At 40.5% G+C, this 25,501-nt stretch overlaps 2 protein-coding genes across 4 annotated transcripts; both read left to right on the plus strand.

Annotated features, from left to right (window-relative positions):
* Positions 1-10,085, plus strand: LOC111335144 (ATP-binding cassette sub-family C member 4). 2 transcript variants are annotated; one of them, XM_088751362.1, is made up of 7 exons: positions 176-294; positions 887-1,436; positions 3,187-3,566; positions 4,404-5,731; positions 6,104-6,674; positions 7,163-7,299; positions 8,083-10,085. In XM_088751362.1, exons 2-7 carry the CDS (start codon positions 897-899, stop codon positions 8,934-8,936), a joined length of 3,810 nt encoding a protein of 1,269 aa, XP_088607488.1. In that variant the 5' UTR covers positions 176-294; positions 887-896; the 3' UTR covers positions 8,937-10,085. The 2 variants fall into 2 exon arrangements, with proteins under 2 accessions (XP_088607487.1, XP_088607488.1); XM_088751361.1 differs by having other exon boundaries at positions 1-1,436.
* A 1,445-nt stretch (positions 10,086-11,530) lies between these two features.
* LOC148737266 (uncharacterized) lies at positions 11,531-15,024 on the plus strand. 2 transcript variants are annotated; one of them, XM_088751375.1, is made up of 4 exons: positions 11,541-11,752; positions 12,973-13,221; positions 13,624-13,985; positions 14,437-15,024. In XM_088751375.1, exons 2-4 carry the CDS (start codon positions 12,987-12,989, stop codon positions 14,446-14,448), a joined length of 609 nt encoding a protein of 202 aa, XP_088607501.1. In that variant the 5' UTR covers positions 11,541-11,752; positions 12,973-12,986; the 3' UTR covers positions 14,449-15,024. The 2 variants fall into 2 exon arrangements, with proteins under 2 accessions (XP_088607500.1, XP_088607501.1); XM_088751374.1 differs by having other exon boundaries at positions 11,531-11,752; positions 13,624-15,024.
* Positions 15,025-25,501: the final 10,477 nt, after the last annotated feature.

A 25,501-nucleotide genomic window follows, 5' to 3' on the forward strand; every position in this document is an offset into this window, starting at 1 on the left:
AGGAAAGAAACCATGCGAAGGGACCGGGAAAAGGCTGGTCATTGTACAAATTAGTCGATGGCGTGACAACGTTACTTCGTGCATTTTAACCCTAACGGACGCTGTTTTAGCCAATCAAAACGCGCATTGTATGGGAATTTATCCACTGCGCGCAAAATTACATTATTCATTGGGGTAGGAGAGCAAACAGAGCAAACAGAGTTTAAAGAACGGTACTGACATTTCACTTGTCGTTTCACATTTTCGCCCCTGGCCTTACAAGTTTTTTCCAGGGCAATACAACAAAGTAAGCCGGTAAGTAAAATTATCTTAATGAAACAATTTTAAAAAAACTTTTTTTAAATACCTCTTTTGAGCCAAAAGATGCATAGTTAAAGACGTAATGGTTCAAATCACTGGTTCGCAACTATAACCAGGAAAATTAAATAAATGACCCAGCAGCTTACAGCTGTTTAATGTTAGAGTCCGTTTCGGTGTAATACCAGTTCCGCCGATTTAGTTGTTTGGCCCCTATGAATTAGTTAGAATAAAAAAAAATTAGAATTCAATTGAATACTATTGTGACTGATCTATACTTTTGGCGGGCTTTAGGGACTCTTGCGTTTCTAGTCGGACTGAGAGTTAAGATGTGATTGCCAATGTTTCTCGTTACACAAAGTAGCCCAAACATTTTACTAACAGAATTTTCAGCAGGAAATATCCCGTCCGCCCGGACTGAAAAATTTATAAGCAATCAATGGCAGATCTCGCGGGAGGAGCTCGTTGCGTGACACGACCAAACAATGGATCAAAATCTAAACTTTTCAAGCTCCCATCCCCTTAGCCCCCTACAAGATAACGAACGGGTCCCTTATATTAATCGTATTTTATCATTATACGAGTGGAGGTTTAGAATCATGGCGCCGAATGGCTACAGGAAGATCACCTCGACCAATGAATTCACTGAGAAAGTTGGTTTTGTCTCTATCCTTTTGTTTCAATGGATGAACGAGGTCATGAAGACAGGCAATCAACGAGCCTTGGAGGAAAGCGATTTTGTACCGCTCTCTAATGTGGACACCTCACAATCAGTCACAGATCGTCTCGAGAAGAAATGGAAAGAAGAAAAAGCTATATCCACGAGAAAGGAGAAAAGGCCGAAGCTCTGGAAAAGTGTTTTGAAGATGCTTTCCCTAAGGGAGGTTGCCTATGTTTATCTCCCTGGTGTCCTCTATGGAATTGGTTCCCTCGTCACACCACTGCTTATTGGATATCTGATTTTCATGTTAATGTCACCTGGAACGCATGCGAACCCCATACTTCACGGTTGTTTCCTTGCGGCAGCCATGACTATGAACACATTGATCGGCAGCCTTGCCATGCAACACCACGCTTACGCGTGTGAAATATTGGGCATCAGATTGAGTAACGCAATAAAAGGTCTCGTCTACAAAAAGGTGAGCACAGGAATGGTGGCTGACTCATCCCCAATGGAAAACACTAGTGTTCTTGGCATCCCCTATGAAAATACTCAGAACGCGAAAAGTGAATTAATCCTCTTTAGCCTTGTCGTTGCAGACGTCACAAAATCTTCATCCAAAGTTAATTCACGCACTTAAGATTGTGGTCGGTGAAGAGAAGTTTCCAATTGTTATGAAGCATCTCAAAAAAGCAATTAGTAAGCAGTTTCAAGCGAAATTCTTCCCATGTAAATAGCTCAGCCGATCGATCTGAGACACTCACGGAAGGGGCATTTTTCTACTTGTTCCGATTTTGCGTTTAAAAATATGACCGAACCCTTGTACTTCTCGATTAGCTCTGAGTCTATGAGTAGTCATAACTGTTCACTTGTTCACCATGTGTGCGTGTGTGTTCGTGTGGGAAATCAGTTTCCCTTTTCTCTCAGTGACTTAAGCGAAGTAATCAGAAATTTACTACGAGTCAGGGCAGGTATCGTGGCAGCAGCAAGTTCTCTGATCGATGAGATATGGATAGCTCTTTGAGTAGATAACCGACTTTGGTTGTTAAAAACATGTTTTAACACACGAAGTAACTCACTTGCAAATGCTGACTGGTCGCTCTTTCCATGATGTAACACAACGTGCCATTATTTCTCGTTTGTAACCAATCAAAATAATATCCCATGCTACTTACCCCAGTCGGTTGAACTCACCTTTGCATTCTAGGTATCCCCAGAGGGGATACAGAAAATACTAGTGTATTCTCTCTTCTTTTTTTCTTGGCCTAACGACCCAGTTTTTTTTCTAACCCTAACATTTGCTGCTAGTGAAGGAAATTTTCAAATAGTGTCTAAATAGGGTATCCATTTTTCTAGTTTTTTGCCTGACAAGACTAAGTGCTTGCTCCAAAAGATTTCCGCAACCTTTCGAACCCATCAAATATAAAACTACCATAGTGCGCCAGTCCATTTTCAGTCTCGTCAAACTTTTGACATTGGATTTTGTCTCTGCGTCTGGGGAAGGTTAATAGTACTTGCTAATATCTTCTGTACTAGCTAATCAGCACGTTCAAAAAGCATTATTTACCTCCGTGGTGTACACGTACCATCTTCAACATAATTGGTTTTCACAGTACTCTTTGGATATATCAACAAAGTTGAAATGGTAAATTGGCCACCGTAACGTTTACAAAACCTGACGTCTCGAGAGTTAGCCCTTCGTCATTCGCTCCAACGAAGGGCGAACGCTCAAAAGGTCAGCTTTTGTAATCGTTACGGTGGCCTATTTACCATTTCAACTTTGTTGATATATCCAAATTATTTCGTTACCCCCACTGACGCAGCCCCAAACAGTTTCTTTAGAAACTATCAGCCTTTATTCAACATTACTCTTTGGTTTTCCCTTTTAAGCAGTCAAGTTCTAAATTGAAGGACCGGTCATTATTTGTTCCCTATGACGGAAGAGGGGGGAGGGGGTGCGGTTTGGCTTTGTCGTCCCAATGAGAGCTCTGTGATATTCAAATGCTCCTCTTCCCCTTCAATAGCCGTCAATCTACAATGGTTTCTCTCTTTATACAATGTTGGTGACAGGTGATTCCCTTTTCTTCCAACTGACAACCACATGATCCTCCCAAAATCTTCCAAATCCTCCCTTACCCCCAGCCACACAAGTTATAATTGCTACCTGTTCCCTAAACATTTTAAAGATGGAAGTCTCCTTGAATTTATTTGTTTTGTTTTATTCTCAGATCTTACTGCTCAGCAAGAGTACACTGTTAAAGTTTTCAGCAGGACGAGTGGTTGATCTTATATCAAATGATATCCAGCGGATGGAAACAGTAACTCTTAAGTTTTTTGTAATGATGTCAGGCGCACTCCAAATCGTGGTTGCAACGTTTCTGCTCGCGTATCTGATTGGCTGGCACGCTCTAACTGGAGAGTTATTTCTCTGTCTTCTTGTACCCTATTACGTCGAGATGTCCTCTGTCTACGCTGCGCTGCGTCTGCGCTCAGCAGCAGAAGGTGATCGTCGAATTTCCTTGACGAACCAAGTGGTTTCTGGGATACGCGCTATCAAGGCGCGTGCCTGGGAGGATGATTTCAGAGGAAAGATAAAACAAACGCGAAAGTAGGGGGAATTTCTTTTTAGTTACCGCAATAGCTATGCATCGTAACTATCTGTTTACTGGCGTAATAGTCCAAGATCGATATTGCAAAAGACAGTTTGTCGCTGCAATCATGAACTACGACGACGAGTTCTTGAGCCAATGTTTGGTGGTTCACCGATATCGTGCGCAGGCTATAACGCTGGTGAACTAACAAAATGCACTGTATGGTTAATTGTCCTTTTTAGTTTGAATGATTTGTTTAGCCATTTCTGGTCATGTGATGACACTACAGAGAACTTTTTCTCTCAACGTTCGCAAATTATGCGTACTCCAAAACATATGGACGTGGAAAAGGAGACATTTCAAACGACCAGTTAACCAGAGTATTATCTCATGACCTAAAATGGGTAGACAAAACGTACAAGTTAAGGAGTTCTATGGCACGCTAGAATCGGTCAGATGCTTTAGCTCGCGTGTCATTGGTCTGAACGCGTCACGCGATCGAATATTCACCAATTGATATTCCCCAATTTCCAAACCTTACTTCCAATACAGTAGATTTCTTGGTTTAAAATTTACCTCAAGATGAGGGAGCATTTCGCTGTTATTTCAGAAAAATGGACAAGCTTGTTTTTTTTCATTAAATTGTATCAGCGAGAAGTCAACATCCCACATAGTTCATGGTAACCTGCTTGTGAACATTTTGTACCGCACGCTGCGCAATCGCACCCTTTTGGTGCTAAAATTATACAAATATATGGTCATTAAATAAGTATTTAACCAACCAGAGAGCGTGCAGTTCTTTAGTACTTTCTATTTGTCCGTAAATGATGGCAAATATCTCTTTTCTCTTTCAGACGAGAAATCAGCATCATCCGAAAGAAAAGTGTTATTCTCTCAGGTTTGGCTGCCTTGGAGTATACTTCAATACCTGTCCTGCTGTCCGTTATTTCTCTGCTACTGACTGGTCATCATCTTACTCCTGTCAATGCTTTTATGCTTCTAATGTACATGAACTTGCTAAGACTTTGTTTTTCCCTTGATATTGGATATGGTGTAGTGGAGACACATGAAGCATATGTATCACTCGGCAGGATAGAAGAGTTTCTCATCTTAGAAGATTTGCTATGTATCTCGGGAGATCAGAGTAAAGAAGACAAAGGTATAGCGCCAGAGGAAATGTCCGTTAAGTTACAGAGGGATTTTAGAGTGATAAAAGATCAGTCGGAGAAATCACACGAAAGCCCTGTTACTGATCAGAGGGTGAACCCATCTGAGCCAGGAACTTTATGCGTGTCCAGTTTAAAGTCTACGGAAATGAAGAGGAAGGACGACCTTATCCTTGAAGATGTGGAATTCATTGCTGCATCAGGAACCTTGACAGTTATCACCGGGCCAGTAGGCAGCGGAAAATCAACTCTTCTCTTAGCGATCGCTGGCGAAATGTCAGACCTAGGTGGAACAATTAGCCGTCATGGAACTTTTGTGTACGCGCCGCAAGTAGCCTGGGTGTTCTCTGGAACCTTAAGAGAAAATATCTTATTTGGCGAGTCGTACAATGAATCAAGATACACCAGGGTAATCGAGGCTTGCGCCCTCACGAAAGACTTTCAGCAGTTTCCGAACGGTGATGAAACTGTTGTTGGTGAGCGCGGTGCCGTTCTTAGTGGTGGTCAGCGTGCAAGAGTAAATTTAGCACGCGCCGTGTATGTGGATGCAGACCTCTACTTGTTGGACGATCCTCTCAGTGCTGTGGACTTCAAAGTGGGTCGACATATCTTTGAAAAGTGTATCAAGGATGTGCTTGGTAAAAGGACCCGACTGTTAACTTCTCATCAAGAGTCACACATGATAGATGCTGACCAAGTGATAATGCTGTATAAAGGGCGCGTACTGGGAAAAGGGACCTTCGTAGAGCTTCAAGATAAAGGCATTTTAAATACCACCATTTACCCACTGTGCAAAAACACTCTTATAGAGAAACTGTCCGACAACACCGCAAGGGATAACGAAGAGAAACTCAGCGGTGTGATGCCACTTGCTACTGATAGTAATGGTCTGGAAATATCTGTTGAAGATCGGGCAATCGGAACGGTGTCAAGTAAGCTTTACTGGGACTACTTCAGAAGTGGCATTCACCCCTTTTTGATCATTGGAGTTGTTTTTCTGTGTCTTATTGCTCAAGGTTAGCCTTAATAAATATATGTAGTAGCGAGGAACAGTCATTACACGTTATGTTTCGCCTGTGGGGGAGAGGTTGTATCACGGTAAAATTTGAATGACTCCCCTAATGCTTTGTAACACTCTTATGATCCCCACCTTTCTCATTGGCAGTTAATGAACATTCAATTAACTAGCTATAGAGCTATAATGTTCTCTTTATACTCTGTTCCCTCCTGTAACTCCTCCTAAATCCCCCCTACCCTCCCAGGTGACAAAGGATGACTGGCTCCTCAAATATGACAAGTCCTTACGTTTTGGGACAATTATTGGAAACGAGGCATGTAAGAAGTCATAAGTGTTTTAGTTACTCACCGTCTATTTCTCCCTTTTTCAGCATCGATGGTTGCCCCCGACGTTTGGCTGTCGTTTTTGACCAGGAAACGTCCTTCAGAACAGAGAGACAAGACGAATCTAGCTATCTATGGCTGTTTAGTCGCTGCCTCTTTCATATTAGGCATCGTAAGATGCTACATTTTATTTTTAGTTTGTCTAAGATGCTCCGAACGTCTTCATGACAAAATGGTTGTGGCTCTTTTACAAGCACCGGTACTGTTCTTTGACTCAAATCCTGTGGGTAGAATTCTGAATCGATTCTCTAAAGATGTCGGCTGCATGGACGAATTATTACCGCTACAGTTTCTATCTACAGTTCAGCTGGTGCTGCTGTTGTTCTCATCTGTTATCGTGCCTTCTGTTACGAATCCTTGGCTTGTGTTTGTCACCATTCCAGTGACGGCTATGATTCTTTACTTCGCAAGATTTTATTTGAAGAGTTCCAGGGAGCTGAAAAGGTTGGAATCAATGTGCCGAAGCCCAGTGTTTTCTCACATATCAGAGACTCTTGAAGGACTGGACACGATTCGAACAAGAGGCAGACAGAAGGATTTCATTGAGAAGTTTTACAGGTGAGTTTGTGCATCTTATAAAGTGAACTTACAGGGTAAGCCTGTGCTTTATTTTGGTGCGATTTAGGCCTGGTCCGCAGAGCGTGTGTAGTGTTGGGGTCACAGTTGTCATTTTGAACTATTATCCACAAAAAATGCTCTCTCGTCTTCTCTCTTTTCATAATCTTTCTCCAATGCACGAGTGCTGTGCAAACTAAACATTTGAACTGTATATGATATACGTAAGCCATTCCGGAAAAAATGAAAAATAGATATGAAAAAATACGTCACTTTTTGCGACCATTTATGAGTTTCTTGTTCTGACTTACAAAAATAAAGGACAAAGATCACTTTTAGAATCGTTATCCCGTGTGCGCCCGTCTATCTCGTCCTGTTTAGGTTGAAACAAGATTCTCAACACTTAGTAGTCATGTGATAAAATGCTTATTGACCGAGTTTGGCCACTTAGTCAATAAATACACATATTGAAATTATTATCCTTTTGACAGCCACCAAGACACTCATATCCAGTCTTTTATCATGATGATGGCGAGTGGCAGATGGTTTGGTGTTCGTCTGGATGCGATCATTTCTCTGTTAGTCGGCTTAGTGATTTTAGTGGCAGTTTTGATATCGCAAGACGCCGGTAAGTAAATTTCAGTCTTGCGAGCGCGCGATTAATAGTAGCGATAGAGAACACGCGTTTCTTCGTCTACGAATAAGTTTGAGGCTTTGAACGCGAGCCGACGAGAGATCAGAATGTGGTCTTGCGCCAGGTTCTTGCGCCAGGTTCTTGCGCCAAATCCCTCGCAAACCTCTCGCCAGCTGGATTTGCTCATGGCCTCAACACAATTCAAACCATTTGAACACGTGTTCCCGCGACATCTTACCTCGTACCTAGTCATGCATAGTTCTGCTGCTAAAGGACCGGTTAGTTTCGTACACAGACCTTCCACGGCTAAGCAGTAGCATCACTCACATTTATACGGTAGGATTTAGGCACGAGATCAGAGACCAGTCATAGTTCATAGCGGGAGGTACTAATCTTACTTCCTCCAAGATCTGAAGTTTTTTAATCACCCCCTCATCGGCAGTGAGTTTGCTAAAGGCCCTCCCCCCCTATACTCTGTTAGTGACAGCTGATCTCCATTCCATTCCTCTAGAAAACCATGTGATATCTCCAGAATCCTCCAATCCCCCCCGCCTCTTCCCAACGGACTATGTATGATCCCTTACAACACTCCAAAGTGCACTGACCTTAATGTGCCACTGGCAAACGTGACTGCGTCTCTCAAGACCATATTACCTTACTAATATCATCAGCATCAACATAGATAATCGATAGTTATTCCATAAATAGAAATACAGTAATCCATCATCAATAATTCTGGTTTTTTTCTTACTTGTTAATTTTATATTTTCTTATCAGCCTCCGCCGGACTTGCTCTTGCTTATGTCATTCAAACAGTGGCTCTGACACAATACGCTGTCAGAAAATCGTCAGATGTCGAGAATTTTATGACGTCAGTTGAACGAGTTATGGCCTACACCAAACTTGACTCAGAGCCTGGGTACAAAGTGGACAGACCTCCTCCAGAACACTGGCCACGTAAAGGAAATATCATATTTAACGATGTGTCGCTAACATATTACCCGGGGGGTCCACAAGCACTTAAAAGCATCAATCTCGGCATCAAAGGAGGCTCAAAGATTGGTGTTGTAGGACGCACGGGCGCCGGGAAATCGTCTTTTGTTTCCGCTCTGCTGCGCATGCCTGACCCTGATGGAGAGATCCTGGTGGATGGAATTCAGATTAAGGAAATTAATCTTCAAGCAGCTCGAGGATGTATATCCTCCCTTGGTCAAACTCCGGTGCTTTTCAGTGGTTCGTTGAGGAAAAACCTGGATATTGTGCAGCGCTTCCAAGATGTAGATCTATGGCGAGTGTTAGAGGATGTGCAGCTGAAAGATTTCGTGGAAAGTCTTGAGGGACAATTGGAGTACGAATTATTGGAAAATGGAGCAAACGTCAGCGTGGGAGAACGGCAGTTGATTTGTTTGGCTCGTGTTCTGTTGCAGCAAAACAAGATCATCATCTTGGATGAACCCACTGCATACGTGGATCCAGGCACAGAAGAAACAATCTGGAGAGTGGTGCGAGAGAAGCTGAAGGACTCTACGGTAATAACTGTAGCTCACCGTCTGAACACCATCCGACACTGCGACAAGGTTATTGTTTTTAAGGAGGGAGGGGTGGTCGAGTCCGGAACATTTGACGCCTGAAGACTCAGGTGTTTTCCGTTAGTTTTTATAACTGAACATAGTTAGTCATGAAAGTGGAACTACTTTATTTTTAAGTTACCTGGGACGGAAACAGACACCTTAGGAAACGTACTAATTTGCCCGGTCCGGTCGTTAATCTTGCCTATGTGGAACCCGGCCTCTCCAATTGGCCTTAAAATACTATGCTTGTAAATTTGGCATATTGTGCCACTAGCATTGTTTGATGTTTATAGCCACGTAAACGGCCGTGATAGTTGCAATGATAAAGTTTTTAACTATCACGCGCGTTTGAACGCTTACGAGGTATATATATCTTATTAGAAGTTTTGTTGTGTAGGATCGCTGAGTATTTTTTATGAGTTGTGCCGTTTTTTGACGAACCCGTAAGGCGAGTCAAAATACAAATAACGAGTAAAAGTACTCAGCGATACTACACAACAAAACTTCTTATAAGACATTTATTATCCAACACGCCAAATTGTTATTTAAGTGCGGGCGAATTTCCTGGATATTTTTGGAGTATAAATATTGCGTGATATTTGTACTCGTCTTAGGCGTTATTTGTACTCTGCTCACAGCTGAATAATAATATGCACTATTATTGACTATAATCAACTAGCATCAAAGAGTGAATGATAGCTTTTCAGTCAGCAGTCTTTCTAAAAACGGTCTCAAATCGAAATGGTACATGAAATGGTACATGAAATGGTAGTTCGTTCTCATCATCTGCTGGTAGGCCTCAGTATTTTCCCTTCGCAACTTCTTGACTATGATTCAAAATGCCACCGAAATTTTTGACCTCAGCGCGTGCCAAATTTGTTTACAATATGCGACCTCATTGCGTGTTTTTTTCAACTATTATCAACTACCATGAAAATTTTGAACGTAAACATGATGGTCAACGATAGTGAATGAAAGTTGACTCTATAATCAATTACCATGACCGTTTGATGTACACCTGTGCTCAAAAGTACGCTGGTTTTTTTTTCTTTAAAAGTGCTTTTCAAAAAAAAGGAAATCCAGTGTTAATTGAGCATGATATCTTCTTTGCTTTGAGTTGCATTCTTGCTCTGATAAAACACAAAGAACCACTTCACCTAATTCCAGATTAGAAACGGTGAATTATTAAAGTGTCTAAATACCATGATAGCATCTTGATTCTTTTTTTTTGGTGCCTATGGACGCGCAAAGTGGAACCGAGGCAATTCATACTTCCGGAGTGCCCAGTCTGGTGTGCACGCGAGGGACTCAGTATTACGATAATCTTCTTCCCCGAGAAGAAGAAAAGTACACTGAGAGATACTTTTTTTTCTGATCGCGTCATAAAAGCAACTCATTTCTTTTCCTAACCACTTCAATTATAAATTTGTTCGCTATTTGTTTCCTCTAAGACTGCCAACAGAACTTTTCAACAGGTGAGGTCCTGCTTCAGATTGTCAGAGTGTTTTTAATTATTTTTTTTTTTATAAATTGCTAGTTATATTACCCTCGAGAAGAAAGGAGGTGACAAACTTTCTTATGTTGTTCCCCTCCTCCCCTCTTGTCAGGCGCATACGCGCTATAGTAAGTCACGTACCTTAGCTGTTCTGTCGAGAGCTGTAGAGTTGAACCGTTTCACTACGTTTAACTTCACTATCAAGGAATGATCGGTATATTGATATGTCAGAAATATCTGGTTTTCATTTTCAAGCCAACCACTAATTACCCTTAATGACGTCAAGAGACAATGGAGCTATGTTTGAGAATAAAGCAAACAACTTGAATATGGTCAGTGATATCAACAGTTGGTTGAGAAGCAAGATTGAAATGTGAAATTTTGAGGCACTGTTCCATAAACATGGGTGTTACTCTTCCATATAGTATCACTTTCAAAGGGGATTGCTTAATCTAGACATCTCTCTGAAGTTTCTGAGACAAAAGCCGTAATATTTATGATCATTTATGCGTGGTTTTTAGATTGTTCGTTGTCGCCGATGTCACTAGTTGTTCTTGAACTGAACCAGCTGCACGACAAGAGGAATTGTTCGTAGAAACTGTTGAAATCCAGAAAGAATAGTCCATCAAACGGCTCAGATTGTCCTGAAAACAGCTAATGTTCATGAAAGTGGCTGGCATTAGTTTGGATGTCCCGTGGAGCTGAAGTGTAACGAGAAACTCTATATTGATCAAACAGACCCTTTTAAGATTGCCTTTACCCAGAAAATCACATTCTCCACATAAATACCTTCACCTCTAAACTATATTCAATTTTCTTTTTTAAATGGGGTTTTAAAACATAGATTCTGATAGGAGTAACGTATAAAACACTTAAAATTTTATTTACATTTTCCTAGTTAACCCTTCTCTTAAATTCATTGAGTTGACTAACTATACATTCAAAACACAATCAAATTCTTAAATATATTCTATTGTGTCAAATTGTAATCTGTTATGCCCCATTTGTGATGAACGAGCGAATGAATTTAACCTAAGTTACTTCATTCCTACGATATCTTTTCGTTGATTATTCCAAAAAAAAAAACTGACAATTGAAACGAGAGTCAATGCATTTATTTATCAAAGTTGGATGTCGTTCCTGTTTTTGCCTTTTCTTGTTGACATATTGTCGAGCAGCCAATTTATTTAATTGTTACACGCAATTGGCGGCTTTACGTAAGCACTGACGCAAATAAAAAGTTAAGACAATAACTATCAAAATCTGCAAACTTTTTACAGAGTTAAAACAAGTACGTGCATGCATGCAAACTTTCCTGACCATTTTTCCGGCGATTGAAAAGATGCTGTCGGGTTCAGACTTTTATCCCTAGCTGAGTGAGGTAAGTTTCATTTAAAAAAATCATAAAAAAGGAACTTGAAGTTCTCAGCTCCTGCAAAGCGCAATTCAGAAATGTTTTTCACATCAAAACAATGTAATTCCTTGGCGTACAAACCCTCACGCGGTCTCGAAATAGAAATAAAGACGAACACATTTAGTTTTTCCTCTATGTGATCAAATAGGTTGCATTGAAATGATAAACTTTTCTATGTCAAATCAGAGAGAACTATAAGTTATCAGTAAACAGTTTCCTTTAAATGAAAGGTTCACGAACTTTCCGTGGATAAGTCGGACAGTAGTAATTGGTGAGTTCGAATATTAACCTAACAATTTCGAAACAATTCGAACAAGCCACGATTGTCGATAAAATAAATGATGTGGTGAAAGAAGCGACTATTTGACTTAAAATTAACCTTTACTTTCCTTTCAATGTCCACTTCTTACGTGGCCTGGTAATATTCTTTCTCTTGCAACTAGAAATAAGAGCTTCATCTTCTCCTAAATAAAACTCTCCTGTCTTATTTTAATTAAGATATGGTCACTTCTTAAACAACACGGGTATTTCAACATTTGAAAGCAAAGTGACTGAGTGTGTTCATTCACTCCGGAGACTGCCTCCTGCATTTTTACGCATTTTTTGTTGAGGAACTCGGTGATCACTGGAAGCTTCTATCGTTTTAAATTGGAGACAATTAACACTTTGAAAAAAATTCCCGGTCGCACCCTTGCGGTTTTATATATGATGTTGCCCTTTCTCTAAACATCACAGCAGAATGTTATTGTAACTAATGTACTCTAACCATGTACCTCAAGGGAAACCAGTAGCGGTGAACTGCGGAAAAGAAAAATAAATAAAGAAAGAAAGTTTAAAATGTTCTCGTGATGGAATCTAGAAGCTTCTAGTTATTCTGGGATACCCGTGACCCCCCTCCCCCTCCCCCCCCCACCTCCTTTGCAAGCCTTTTTTGTCAAATTAGTAAAACACAGCATGGAGGTCGACACAAAAATCTGATGAGTACCCTTTGTTTGATACAGTGTGTCCCCACCCCCTTTAAAAATCTTAACTGACTACGCCCCTGAAACTCTTCAACACCCAGTGATCAGTTTTGATAACTGGAGCTCCGGTTTTGGGCTTGGCTACATCGACATCTCATTAATCGTTCTTTTGATTCGTGAAAGTTGATTAATGTTCTTTGATCGACATTTTCCATCTCCCATTAGTCCATTAGTTTGTCATGGGAAACTCAATTGACTGCTGTTACACCACTCGTCAATACAACCAGTGTTTCTTCCCGTGCATTCGGTCGTGTTCGTACACCAATCGGCGAGTCTGGTACAATTACGATGGCCTGGAGACTGTTCAACCTTTGATTGACATCATTAAACCCGAGAGGGGTGTGATCCGAAAGTTCCCGAAGTCGTTAGTGGACATCAATACCGATAGAGAAATAGCTAGTGCACCTGCACTAGGTGAGTATAGTCACATACTAATTTAAAATGGAGTTAAAGTGTTTATACGAATTTCAAATTGATAATTGATTTTCCTAAACCTGAAAGAGGTCACTCAAAAGCTCAATACATTCCTCCCCAAAACTGTACTCAAGATTGAAAATTATCTGGTAAATTTAAGGCATAGATTCTATTTTTCCGTGCTTCTGCTCCTCTCCTCTTTGAAAAATTTCGCTTGAACGAAGTGTGGGAGCCGTTTTAATACTGTGGGTAAACTTGACCACCACGAGCGAAAGGGTACACGAAACAAATTAGCCCAGGAGGAGTTTTATAAATAGCGTCAATTGATAAAGATTGTCTTCCGAAATGAAAGCTTTTATCACAATTATGGTTAACCCTTTTACCTGAAAATTAATCACACAGGCCTTGATACACCAGGACAGTTAGCAGCCATTTGTCGCTTTGCCAGTAACTACGGTTACCGCGTGCGAGCTGTGGGAACTGGGTCGTCTTGGTCGCGTTTAACGAGCACACGTGACATTTTGATTGACATGAAAAACTTGAACAGGATTTTAACACCAAAACCTGCCAAAAGAAATGAAAATCTGAATCAGGAGTTTGTAGATATCGAGGTTGAAGGAGGAATGCAAGTGCATCGCTTTGTGGAAAAGCTTGACAAGGTGTACGGCCTGGCACTACCCATGATGGTAAATTATGCTGTTCAGACTGTGGCTGGGGTTGCCTGTACATCGACCCATGGCTCTGGTTACTTTGCCGGCACTATGGTATGTACGACGCCTAAAATTAATTTATCATTATAGATTTCGCCCCCTTTATCTTTCTTTTGCTTTCACTTTGCTCTAGAACCAGTTTTCAAATTTAACTTTTACTCGTCCAGGATTAAGAAATAATTTTTTTAACTGCCCTCCATAAAATGTTTTGACCTCTCTCACAGTGGCAGATATAATTGATTTTAGCCCTCTTGGATTTCCTCCTCATAATGGATTGGTTAACAGCAATTCAGTATTGTAAGCTCAAGTTAATTCAGATTCTCCTCAAATGTTGAATATGCTGATCACAAGTTTAAGTCTAATTAAAGACTCAACATTTTTAAATCTCGATTATGAAGACTTTAACCTTTAACCAAGGTACCCAAAGAGGACAAATTTACAGGATTAAAAGAATAAATAGACATCATAGTTACATGATTATCCGCTCCGTCTCTCAAATCTTCAGTCACTACATTGAGTAACTTGTTCCATCCATGGAAACTGTAACATGGAAAGCATAATTTACCAGGCAGAGGTCACCACAGAAACCGCAAAGGAAACGTACATTGGTCTCTGTGACACCGCTTTTAAAATGCGTTACAGGAACCACTTGTGTTCATTCCGAAACGAACGTTACAGGCATGCTACTGAACTTAGCAAATATGTATGGAGTCTTAAAGATAAGGACACTAAGTTTAATATTAAGTGGCGCAAGGTGAAACAAGCTAGTTCGTATTCCAATGTAGCTAAAAGATGCAACTTGTGTTTGTGGGAAAAATATTTTATCATTTGTAAACCGCAGATGGCAAGTTTAAACAAAGGAAATGAGCTGACATCAGGTTGCAGACATGTCAGGAAATTCCTGTTAAAGAACCTAACGTTACGATAGCGCGTGCAGTATGTTGCGCGCGCATGTATACATTGTTTCGTCTTTTAAATTTTGGTGGATTGTAACCGTTATTTCTGGCAGTTGCCTGACGATTGCTTCGCAAGAGGCATGAAACTCAGAGTTGCAGTAAAAGTTCAAGTAACCTAATTCTTGAGGTATAATTATATATATGTATATATATTGTGGGAGGAAAAAGACAAGTAAACTACAAGTTCATCCCTACAAGCCTGTTTTTAGGGATGAACTTGTAGTTTACTTGTCTTTTTCCTCCCACAATATATACTTCGCTCTACTGCTATGTATTGAGCTCTGTTCTACGAAAATCAAGTCACTCTTTATATATATATATATCTATATATATATATATATATATATAGTATTCTAGAGTAACAAACACCACATTCACAACCGCTGGTCAACGAACGAGCTGAACATATAACGCACCCTTTTTCTCTAACAAAACAAAGCTCATAATCCCGAGTTTCCGGTTCCTTATTCACCCGTTTCCAGGCTCTTAGTATAAGCAATAACGAAATGATTGTCTACAGTTTCCGATAACGAGCAGGCCAACTGCACAAAATCCTTTTTCAAATAAAGATGCTAGAAGCCAAACCCAGTAAATCAACATGTACTGAATGCAACCAATGAAAGACAATATGCAGTAAGTGGCTTGAGCCCGGGGGTAACATATGAAGGTGTCGTCTGATCGTCCGGGTGAGTGTGGTCCTGAGAAGGACTGTTGTCGGTGGTAGTGACTGACGTTTCGACAACCTGTGCGGAAGTTATCATCAGAGTCAAGTGAGTGATTGTTGTAAGTAGAATGTTCTTATTCCAGTTCGTTTAAAATGATCGGTTGGCTTTTCCGTGATGTTATTGGCTGTAAGACTCAAGTGACGTAAGTCGGTAGTGATTGGTCTGTTTCGATCTGTCGGTAAAGTTAGGTCGTTATTTTTCGGTCGTTTGTGATGTTTATGTCGTGAATGAGTCGTTTGTATGGAGTGGGTAGTTGTTGACAACTGTTTAGGGGAGTCTGTTCTAAGTTAGTAAACCAGCTTTCCAGAGTCAGTCGTTGAAAATAGTCAGTGCTGTAGGTTAGGCATTGCGCAGAGTCCCCGTCTATGTTGTGGTTGATAAGTCGATGGTGTTCGGCAATGTGATTGCTGACATCACCTTTCCTCGTCGCCCGTCTGTGTTCAGTCAGTCTTGTTGTGAGGTTTCTACCAGTCTCACCGATGCAGGAGGCTTGGCAGTCGGAACAATTGATCTTATAAATCGTTCCCTTTCTGTTCCTCGGTTCGTCTTTGTCTTTAACGTTGGTTAGTAACTGACGTAGTGTGGTGATGGGTTTGTGGGCGACGCGGATATTGAAGGGTAGTAAGATGCGCGAGATGTTTTCAGACATGCCTTTTATGTACGGTATGGTTGCTGTAGTCGTAGGGGATGTGGTGTCGTTTGTTTCGGTAGTGGTAGTGGTAATAGTTTTTTTTAATCCTGGTTTTCTCTTCTTAAAGAGAGAAACAGGATTAAAAAAAAGCCGCTTAAATGAAGTGAAATCGGTAAAATAACGACACCAGGAGCAAGCAACACACGTATGGAATAAGGTAAGCCATTTTTATTCAATATTTTTACTTTTAACTATCTCTATGGCTATCTTGTAGAAAATCCCATACAAACCCTTATAAATCGATATGCAAATTCTGTTGCTTGTGTGGTTCTCAAAGAGAGCTTGGGCCGCCTGTGCAGAAACTGGAGACCCCATGGCAGTGCCGTGTAACTGTTTGTAGTGTTTACCGTTGTACTGAAAGTAAGTAGACGTTGGGCAAATGTTTGGCAAGTCCATGATGTCGTCTGTCGGTAGCAGTAGTGGGTCGGTAGATTGTCGGATTGCAGTCTCAGTACATCGTAATGCCAATTGAAGTGAAATACTTGTGAACAGTGATTTCACATCAAATGACACTAGTTTGTAGTCGTCAGGTATCTGAACAGTCTTGGTAGCGTTAAGGAAGTCTTCAGTGGATTGTAGTTTATGTCTGGATTTGTCGGTTAGCTGTTGTAATATTGTCGTCAGGTATTTGGATAGTTGGTATGTGGGAGAGCCACAGAAAGAAACAATAGGTCGCATCGGGAAACCAGGTTTGTGTAGTTTCGGCAAACCGTACAGTTTCGGTGGCTGTGGTACCGAGCACCTCAGTCGATAGTACCGTTGGGTGTCAAAGGCGTTCCTTTTATTGGGTGTCAGTAGTTTACTGTTGAGTTTACGTTGAAGTGCAGGAGTTGGGTCACGTTTGAGTTCTTCGTAGGTTCGTTTGTCTTTTACTAGTGCGTCCATTTTGTTGTGATAGTCACTTTTTTCCAATACAACAGTAACTTGTCCTTTGTCCGCAGGTAGGATGACTATGTTCTCGTCGTTTCTCAGTCGTTTCAGTGCGCGTTGTTCGTCTTTAGTCGAGCTGCTGTCATGTAGTTACGTTGATTAGATAGTGGAGGCAATTCTGCTTCTGATGTTATCCTTGGTAGGCTCAGATAGCTCTCGTTGCCGAGACAGAGCCGCCTCAACACTAGATACAATAGCCTCGGTCGGTATACGTTTAGGTGTTACTGAGTGTTTTAGTCCGTATGATAGTACCTTAGTTTCAGTCTTGTCTAAGGAACGAGAAGAAATGTTACTTACCCAGTTGTCGTCCGGTTTCCTTTGTTTCTCTTCTTTGTCACGTAGCAGTCGTGTCAATTTTTGTTGATGTCCAGTGCGGGCGCGTTCAGTCACGTTCAGAGGCCATCCAGATCGTCAAAGCCACCTGCAGACGACTGGTCAAAGCGCGGATAAATGAATGCCACAGAAGACTCTAATGCCACAGAAACAAACTACGACAAGTACACGACCAACTGAAACAACTGATACCAACTGACCTACTTGACACCGTTACGACAATTACCGACAAAACGAGCCAACAAGACGACTGAACGCGCCCGCACTGGACATCATAAAATACTAGACATATAGATTATATTAAACAATTATAGTTTTATGAATTGTAATGTGTTTAACATCATATCATTTTGACCAAGAATTTTGGTTCACATGAGCTTTCAGCATCAACTATTAGGACAGGAACCCAATCTATGAAAACATCTTGTAGTGATACAATTAAGAACATAAATCCTCAGTTAAGTTTGGTCATTTGATAGTTTTACTTTGAAACTCTTTCTATTTCAGAATAACTTTTTTTCATAGTCCAAATTCATAAATACCAGTTTTAGTACCAATTCTGTAATAAGTGCCTAACACCATTCTCAACCATGAAAATACTCTGATAGCACAAATTTATGCACACCTGCATTTAACGGCCATCTTAATTTCTGAGAGCATGTAAGTCATCTGCTGTGAGCGATCTCAGTGCATTCTTCAGAGTTGTGCTCCTTGAAATTACATTTTGTACCATGCATGATCATATTAAAATCAAGTCCATAAAGATCCCACAGAAAAGTCAGATAAACGGGAATGCAATGAAAAAATTATGTCACCGGAGAACCGGTAAATATACCATTTATATGTTAGCTCTTAAACGTAACCATGTTGCTATGGCAACCACATCTAGCAGCATGGCGGTTTTACTCTTCACTAGGGTTTTTGGAATAATCATAGGACATTACTTAGTAGGTTGAATTCCATATGTTTAGAGGGAAACATTTTTAACAATGCAAAGAACTTGGTAACTGAAAGAGCTTCAATTTTCTGGGAGCTGAGAGTTTTATATGTGCAGATCAGACAGATCATCTGTCTATTTGGTGCTCTGACATGTAGGGTTGTCCAATTAATGCACACAAATACATTCCAGTCAAGGGAATCTTGATCTATCGCTAGGGAAATCTGCCCAACTTAACTGACTACTTAATTTATTAAGTGGGATCCCAACCGACTCAAAAACGCCTCATTTGAAAGGCAATCTACTTGATGTAGAAGCATTTTGAGATAAAATACGCCAAATCAACTTTCGAGAAATATGACGTCAATTCAGACTTGACAAAAAAAAACAAACAAACAAACAGGTCAGAATGAAACAGTGTTTAAAAGCATACCTGTCAAACAAATATTTAAGGAAAATTCATTTTGAGTGCTTTCCACCAATTCTAGGATCATCTCCTCGATTCTCTTGCATTCTTTCTCCCACGAATACCTCATGCTATATTAGTCTCTGAGCTGCAGGGCGGTGGTACATCTGTCTTCTAGTGTTTGTTCTGACAATCTTCGGATTCTATTGACCCACTCCTCCGGTGCCTCTGAGTTAACAAGCACAGCCATTCCATTTTCCAAGTCTAGGAGAGCTTTTGGCTCTTCCAGTTTCACTGGAGACAAGAACAGGCACACCAGCTGATATGGTCTCCAGCGCAACCAGACCAAAACCCTCCGTGCAGGATGGCATGACTACTAAGTCCGCTTCACGTAACATTCTCTTCATTTTTTCATAACTGCAGAATCCACGAATGGTTAACTATTTGCGCGATATTTTTGTTTCCCTCAGGAACCTCTTTTCCGTCTTCCGTTGTTCATCTTGTGCTGCACCGACAAATGTGAGCTCGAATTTTCTTTCCAGTGAAGCCACAGCCTTTCCAATGATGTTATACCCTTTAAGAGAAAAGTCCGCGAGGCTTCCACGACCGAACACAAAGATGCTAAACCCTTCACGCTCGCATTGCGCTGCAGTCGGATCAGTATACTCTTCGAAAATCCCTGGAGTAATAACTTCTACTTTGATATCTGGCAAGCTTCTTTGATATTTTCTTTGTAATAGAGAGCCTACTGCAACGACTAAATTTGATGCTTTGCACAGCTCTAGTTCTAGTCGATTCATCTCTTCGTCATCTGCAATTGCATCTGCCGTGACACCGGATTCTAATTTGTATTTTCCCGAGTGCTTCGCAATTGACATGCACGAATTGTATCCAGCGGCAGTTTGTGAACTTTTGAGTGAAATCAGCGGCACTTCCAAACTTTCTGCCGTGAGCCACTACGATATCAGTGTTTAGATCTGACAGTGGAGTTCTTAGCCACTCCAACGGATTTCTAGATCCTGGAGGGCGTCGCGCAGTGATAAGATTCACTCCTTTATTGCTTGCATCAAGCCTTTCAGTCCGCCTCAATGCTTTCAGATACGTAGCAGTGAACCTTGATCCTGTCGTTTGATATCTTCGCTAGATTCGCAGCTAGCTCTCTATTGAATGTGGAGAGACCTCCCTTTTTGGAGCCCCACTCACTACAGATGAACATAACATTAATATAGGGAGAGGCTATGATTCCGAGGTCAACCTCCAGCTCCACGCTAGAAAATGGCTTAGCTTTCGACCGATCGTCTTCTCCGCGCTTGTCTTGTCCGCGCTTAGTTGGGATTTGTAACACTATCTTTTGTGTTTTTGAAGCTGCAGTCCCCATTTCAAAGTCCTTCTTCCCAATAATCAACCAGAGATCATATTTAAAATGCACGACTGCTCCTTCCGCATCTGCGAAACTTAATGAAATGACAGCTCATGACATAAAAGGGCGCGGTTCTCATATCTTAGTTTACGCGCCATTGCTTCGCTCTATGCAGGGAGTGAGAGGAGCGCTTCAAGCAGTTTCTTCTTACCGATTAACCCCTAAACTCCAATGAGTGATAAGGACTCCAAGACACAATTCTACCTCATGATATCAATACAAAATTAAGTAGACATCTAAAGCAACTTTTAGGATAATTGATCGGCAGACAGGAACAGGAAGGAGAAAAACTAATGAAAAGGGAAAGGGTTGGCAGACATGTCTTATGAAATTCTGCTGGTTCAATAGTCAAGCCGAACTATACTTACGAGAAAAGTCAAGGTCTTAATAAAGAAGACTAAATTCTATTAGAAAACAGCGTTTACTGCTTTATCGTCTTTGTGCGTATTAGCGACGACTGATCACCCCTCAGTTCCGCCCCCCCCCCCAAAATCCCTGTAGTCCTCACCAAAACTCCTCACCCCACCCTCCTCCACCCCTTTGCGATAAATAATAACTTTTTCGGCCGGGATATACACGATTTGTGGTGGGTATCCGAGCTTGGCCATTCCTTATGGAAACAAATATACAGTTCCCTTCCGCTTTGAAAGAAGCATTAATTTTTCAATGAACTCATTTCTATATATGTTTGGGCTCTCTGGGCAGCAAAGAATGGGAGGAAACGATTCATGGCGCGATTTTTGATGTTTTGGTGAGCATCGAAACCTGTCTAAAAATCTCAATTTAACAAAAACAATTGTAAGTGCATGAATCGACAAAAAATAAGCACGAAAATATCATTTCATTGCATTTTCATCCTTAATGTTACTCAATGCACTCCAAGCTAGATGTCTGTGACGTCACGCAATGCAAATACGACCTATATCTGTACGAACGTGAGTAAAAGTGCAAAATAACAGAAGAAAAACAAAATAGGGGGATATTTTTCTCATCTTCATCGCGTCCGAATTGCAACTCACTTCTTTTCCAAATATTTTGAAAGACATACTGAGGTCGTGTAGGTGATTTTTTCGCTCTTGGATTGTACGTAAGACTACTGGCAGAATTTTCAACAGGAGAGGGAGGATCCTGCTTCAGGTTTTCTGGAATAGACCCTTTGTTTCCAATTTTTTCACACATTTGTTACTTATATTACATTTGCGAAGAAAGGGGGTCACCTACTTTCCTGTCCTCCCCCCACCTCGCTTTCATGCGCCCATGCACTTCAGTTGCTTACCTAAGTTGTTTTGGCGAGAGCAGTAGAATATTGAACTGTTCCGCTCCCACGCTCACCATGAAGGATTGATTCCTATAGGGATATGTCTTTGTTTAACTTTCAGGCTAACCACTAATTACCCTGCTGGTGTTATTCAGTCGTTAAATGGCGTCATGAGAATTGAAGCATGTCTGAGATTAATGCAAACGGCTTGAACAGGGTCAGAAATATCAACACTTGATTAACAAGCGAGAGTGAAGTGCAAGATTTTGACGTACTGTTCCATAAATACGGCTGATACATAGATCTCCTTAATCAAGCGTAAGGGCCGTACTGGGAGAATATCGGCCCGAGGTCTTGACAGTAAAGACCGAGCGCAGTGAGTTCCCTACAAAAAAGACCGAGGGCCGATATTCTTCCAGTACGGTCCCGATCAAGCTTGGTTAATAAGAGATTTATTATACCACTGAGGCTCGAAGGGACACAAGTGCGGTATCTTTCGGAACCATTCGGGACAATGCCTGGTTCAATACTGAGAGAATATTGACCGGCAATAGAGCCTTCTGATTGGTTCATTTTAGTTATTGGTTCTCTGACTGCCCGAGTCGTGTAATAATCTACCAAAGAGCATTTCTTTCAAAGGGAATTGCTTAATCTAGAAATATCTTTGAAGTTTCTAAGACAAAAGAAGTAATATCTCTGGCCATTTATGCGTGGTTTCTGGATTGTTGGTTGTCGCCGATGACAGTGGTTCTTGAACTTCCAGCTGCACGACAATAGGAAATGTTCGTAGAAACTGTTGAAAACCAGAAAGAACTGTCCATCAATCAGCGCGGATTGTCTTGAAAAGAGCTAATGTCCAAGAAAGTGATTGGCACCAGTTACTAAGTCCCGCAGAGCGGAAATCTAATAAAAAATTATTGATCACTTTAAACAGTCATCGGCATAAATACCTCATTTCTCAACTCATTCGTTTTCATTCATTGTTTAATTTTTTTTAAAGCTAGTTTCAAAGCATAGATTTTAATAAGAGTAACGTATAAAACCCTTTTAAAGTTTTATTTTCATTTTCATAGTTGAAGCTTCTCAGTAAAATTCATCGAGTCCACTAATCATACATTCAAAACACAATCAAATTCATATATCTTATAAGACATTTTGTTGTGTAGTATAGTTGAATATTTTTGCGAGTTGTGCCGTATTTTGACTCACCCTGAAGCGAAGCAAAATACAAACAACGAGTTAAAAATATTCAGGGATACAGCACAACAAAAGGTCTAGTGAGAGATTTATTATCCAACATGCCAACTTGTTACCTCAGAGCGGGCGAATTTCGCGGATACTTTTGGAGTACAAATATCGTGTGATATTTGCACTCATCTCGCGCGTAATTTGTAGTCTACGAAGCACATTTGGATAATAAGTGCATATATTCTATTGTGTCGACTATATAATCTGTCATGCCCTATTTGCGATCAAAAAACAAATAAACTCAGCTAAAATTATTTCCCTACAATATCTTTTCATTGGTTATTGAACAAGTTGATTCAAAATTGAAATGAAAGTCAATTCGTTTATTCGTCAAAGCTGGATGTTGTTCCAGTTCTTACCTTTTGATTGACATGTGGTCGAGCGACCATTTTTTTTTCAGTCATCGGACACAATTAGAGGCTCGCGTAATCACTGACGCAAACAAAAGGCTAAGACAATCAACTATCAAATACTGCAAATTGTTTACAAAGTTAGACAAACTAGGATACTTAAACTTTTTTGAACATTCGGTTGTAAAAATACTCTCAGAAACAAACTTTCATCCTTAACTGAGTGAGATGAGTTTCATTTTAAAAGATAATTTTTGGTTAAAAAAGGAACTTAAGTTTCTCGGCTCAAGTGGAGCACAAATCAAAAATGGTATTTACATTAAAATATTCTAATCCCTTGCTGTACAAACCACGGCCACACATTTCTTCTCTATCTTATCATACAAGTTGCATTAAAATGATAAACTTTTTCATGTTAAAGTCATAGAGATCATTAAGTTATCGAAAACAGTTTCCTTTTGTCGTGAGGTGTGAATTGAAAGCTGTTATTTTGAGACTTCTCTAGTTAAGCCTTTTGTTTTGTTAAGCCTTGCCTTTTGCTCCTACGTGTTGTTTTGGTGGATTTATATTTTTTTGGCTCAGCTCGCGGATTTCCTTATTACCGTGCGGGACATTTTAATCGCTTATTATGGTTGAAAATAATTAGTTTCATAGGTGATCGTGTTTGCGTTGGTAAAGCTGACCTTGAGTTCTACACACACTGAAGTTCCTGTTTGCGTGCGCGATTCCTGTGTGCAGCTGTTTGCGTTCAATTGGTTCATTGGCGCTCTTCGAGTACTTCGGTGAGGGCCACACAGTTTCCCCCTTTCTGCAAAATAAACGGACACACCATGGAAACTCCCACGGTCAGGCAACCCAAACATGTTTGTGATTTTTTTATTTAATACGTGTTTAACACCCCTCGCTAAACAGAGAGAAGAAAAGATCTGAAGCAAGGTAGTCGAAGCTGTAGTAGCTCTCGAGGAAAAAATAAAAAGAGAAGAGTCCAGAGTCCTGGTGCCTCTCGTTAAACGATCAAGCGAGTTGCTAACCTCACTACACTTTGAATGAACAGTTCAGGAACTTTCGTCGGTTAAGTTGGACAGTCGTACAGTTGGTAAGTCAGAATATTAACCTAACAATTTTGAAACAGTTTAAACAAACCACAAATTTTTGTTCAAATGAATGTCGAGATAAAATGAAATGAACTTTTGTTTATGTTCAAGTTTAGACGCCGACTATTCGCCTTAAAACTCAACTCTTATTTTCAACTGAATGTCCATCATTACAGACGTCTCACACGGTCAGTTTATTTCTTTTCTCTCAGAACTGGAAAGAGCCGCTACATTTTTTTTCCAAATAAGTGTTTCCTAACTAACGTTTGCGCAAGTGGTCATGCACTACTTAAACAACAAGGGTATTTCAACATCTGAAATCAGAGTGACTGAGACCGTTTACTCACTTCGGAGACTGCATCCTATATTTTTGCAACTGTTGAAGACAATTAGTACTTTGAAAAAGATTCCTGATCGCAGAATAATGTAATCTTTAACCATTTTGGTTCTTTATGTTACCCTTTCTCTCAGAATACGTCAAAGCGTTGTTGGAATCTAGCCATTTACCTTAAGGGAAACTACTGTAATGGTAAACCACGTAAAAAGAAAAAAAAAAGATAAATAAAGAGAAAAGTTAAAATGTTCTAGTTGTGAAATCTAACCGTGTCGCCCAAGTTATGGGGGACCCTTTAAAGCAAACCACAACGGCGACGGCAACGAGGACGTGGAAAAACAAAATATCTAAGAAGTAGAGCAATAGCCAGCACATGCGTTTTAAAACTTTGTACATTTCTTAGCCGTTCTTTGCAAAACAGCAGCGTGAAATCAGTAAAATTTGCGTCGTCTGCAAACGGAAACCGCGACGACAAATTATTGTAATTTCCATTTGGAATTCAACGCTGCTAATATACGTCATGCTAATATACGTCAGGTGTGGTGCCGTTAGAAACGGTAAACACATGCAGCCATTTCCAAAACTCTAATTAAAAGTAGAAATTCATTTTTTTCATCGACATCTTCCTTGGCGTTGCCATCCTAATTGCTACAGATCCTCATTTAATGTTCATGATTGCGTCAATGTGAACGCAGCGGATCTGTGCAAAAACGATGAGCGAGGGTAAAAAATTAGTTGTTCTGTTTTTTCCTCAACATGAAAGAAGAGCTAAAACTTCGCTAACACGAAATGAGGAGGCATACTTTGTCGACTTTTCTGTTCGCGCAACGCTGAGTATTCTCCGCTGACTGAACAAACCAAATTGAAACAGGAAGAGTAGCCTCGCAG

Source organism: Stylophora pistillata, chromosome 2 (assembly GCF_964205215.1).
Source record: "Stylophora pistillata chromosome 2, jaStyPist1.2, whole genome shotgun sequence".
NCBI classification, from domain to species: domain Eukaryota; kingdom Metazoa; phylum Cnidaria; class Anthozoa; order Scleractinia; family Pocilloporidae; genus Stylophora; species Stylophora pistillata.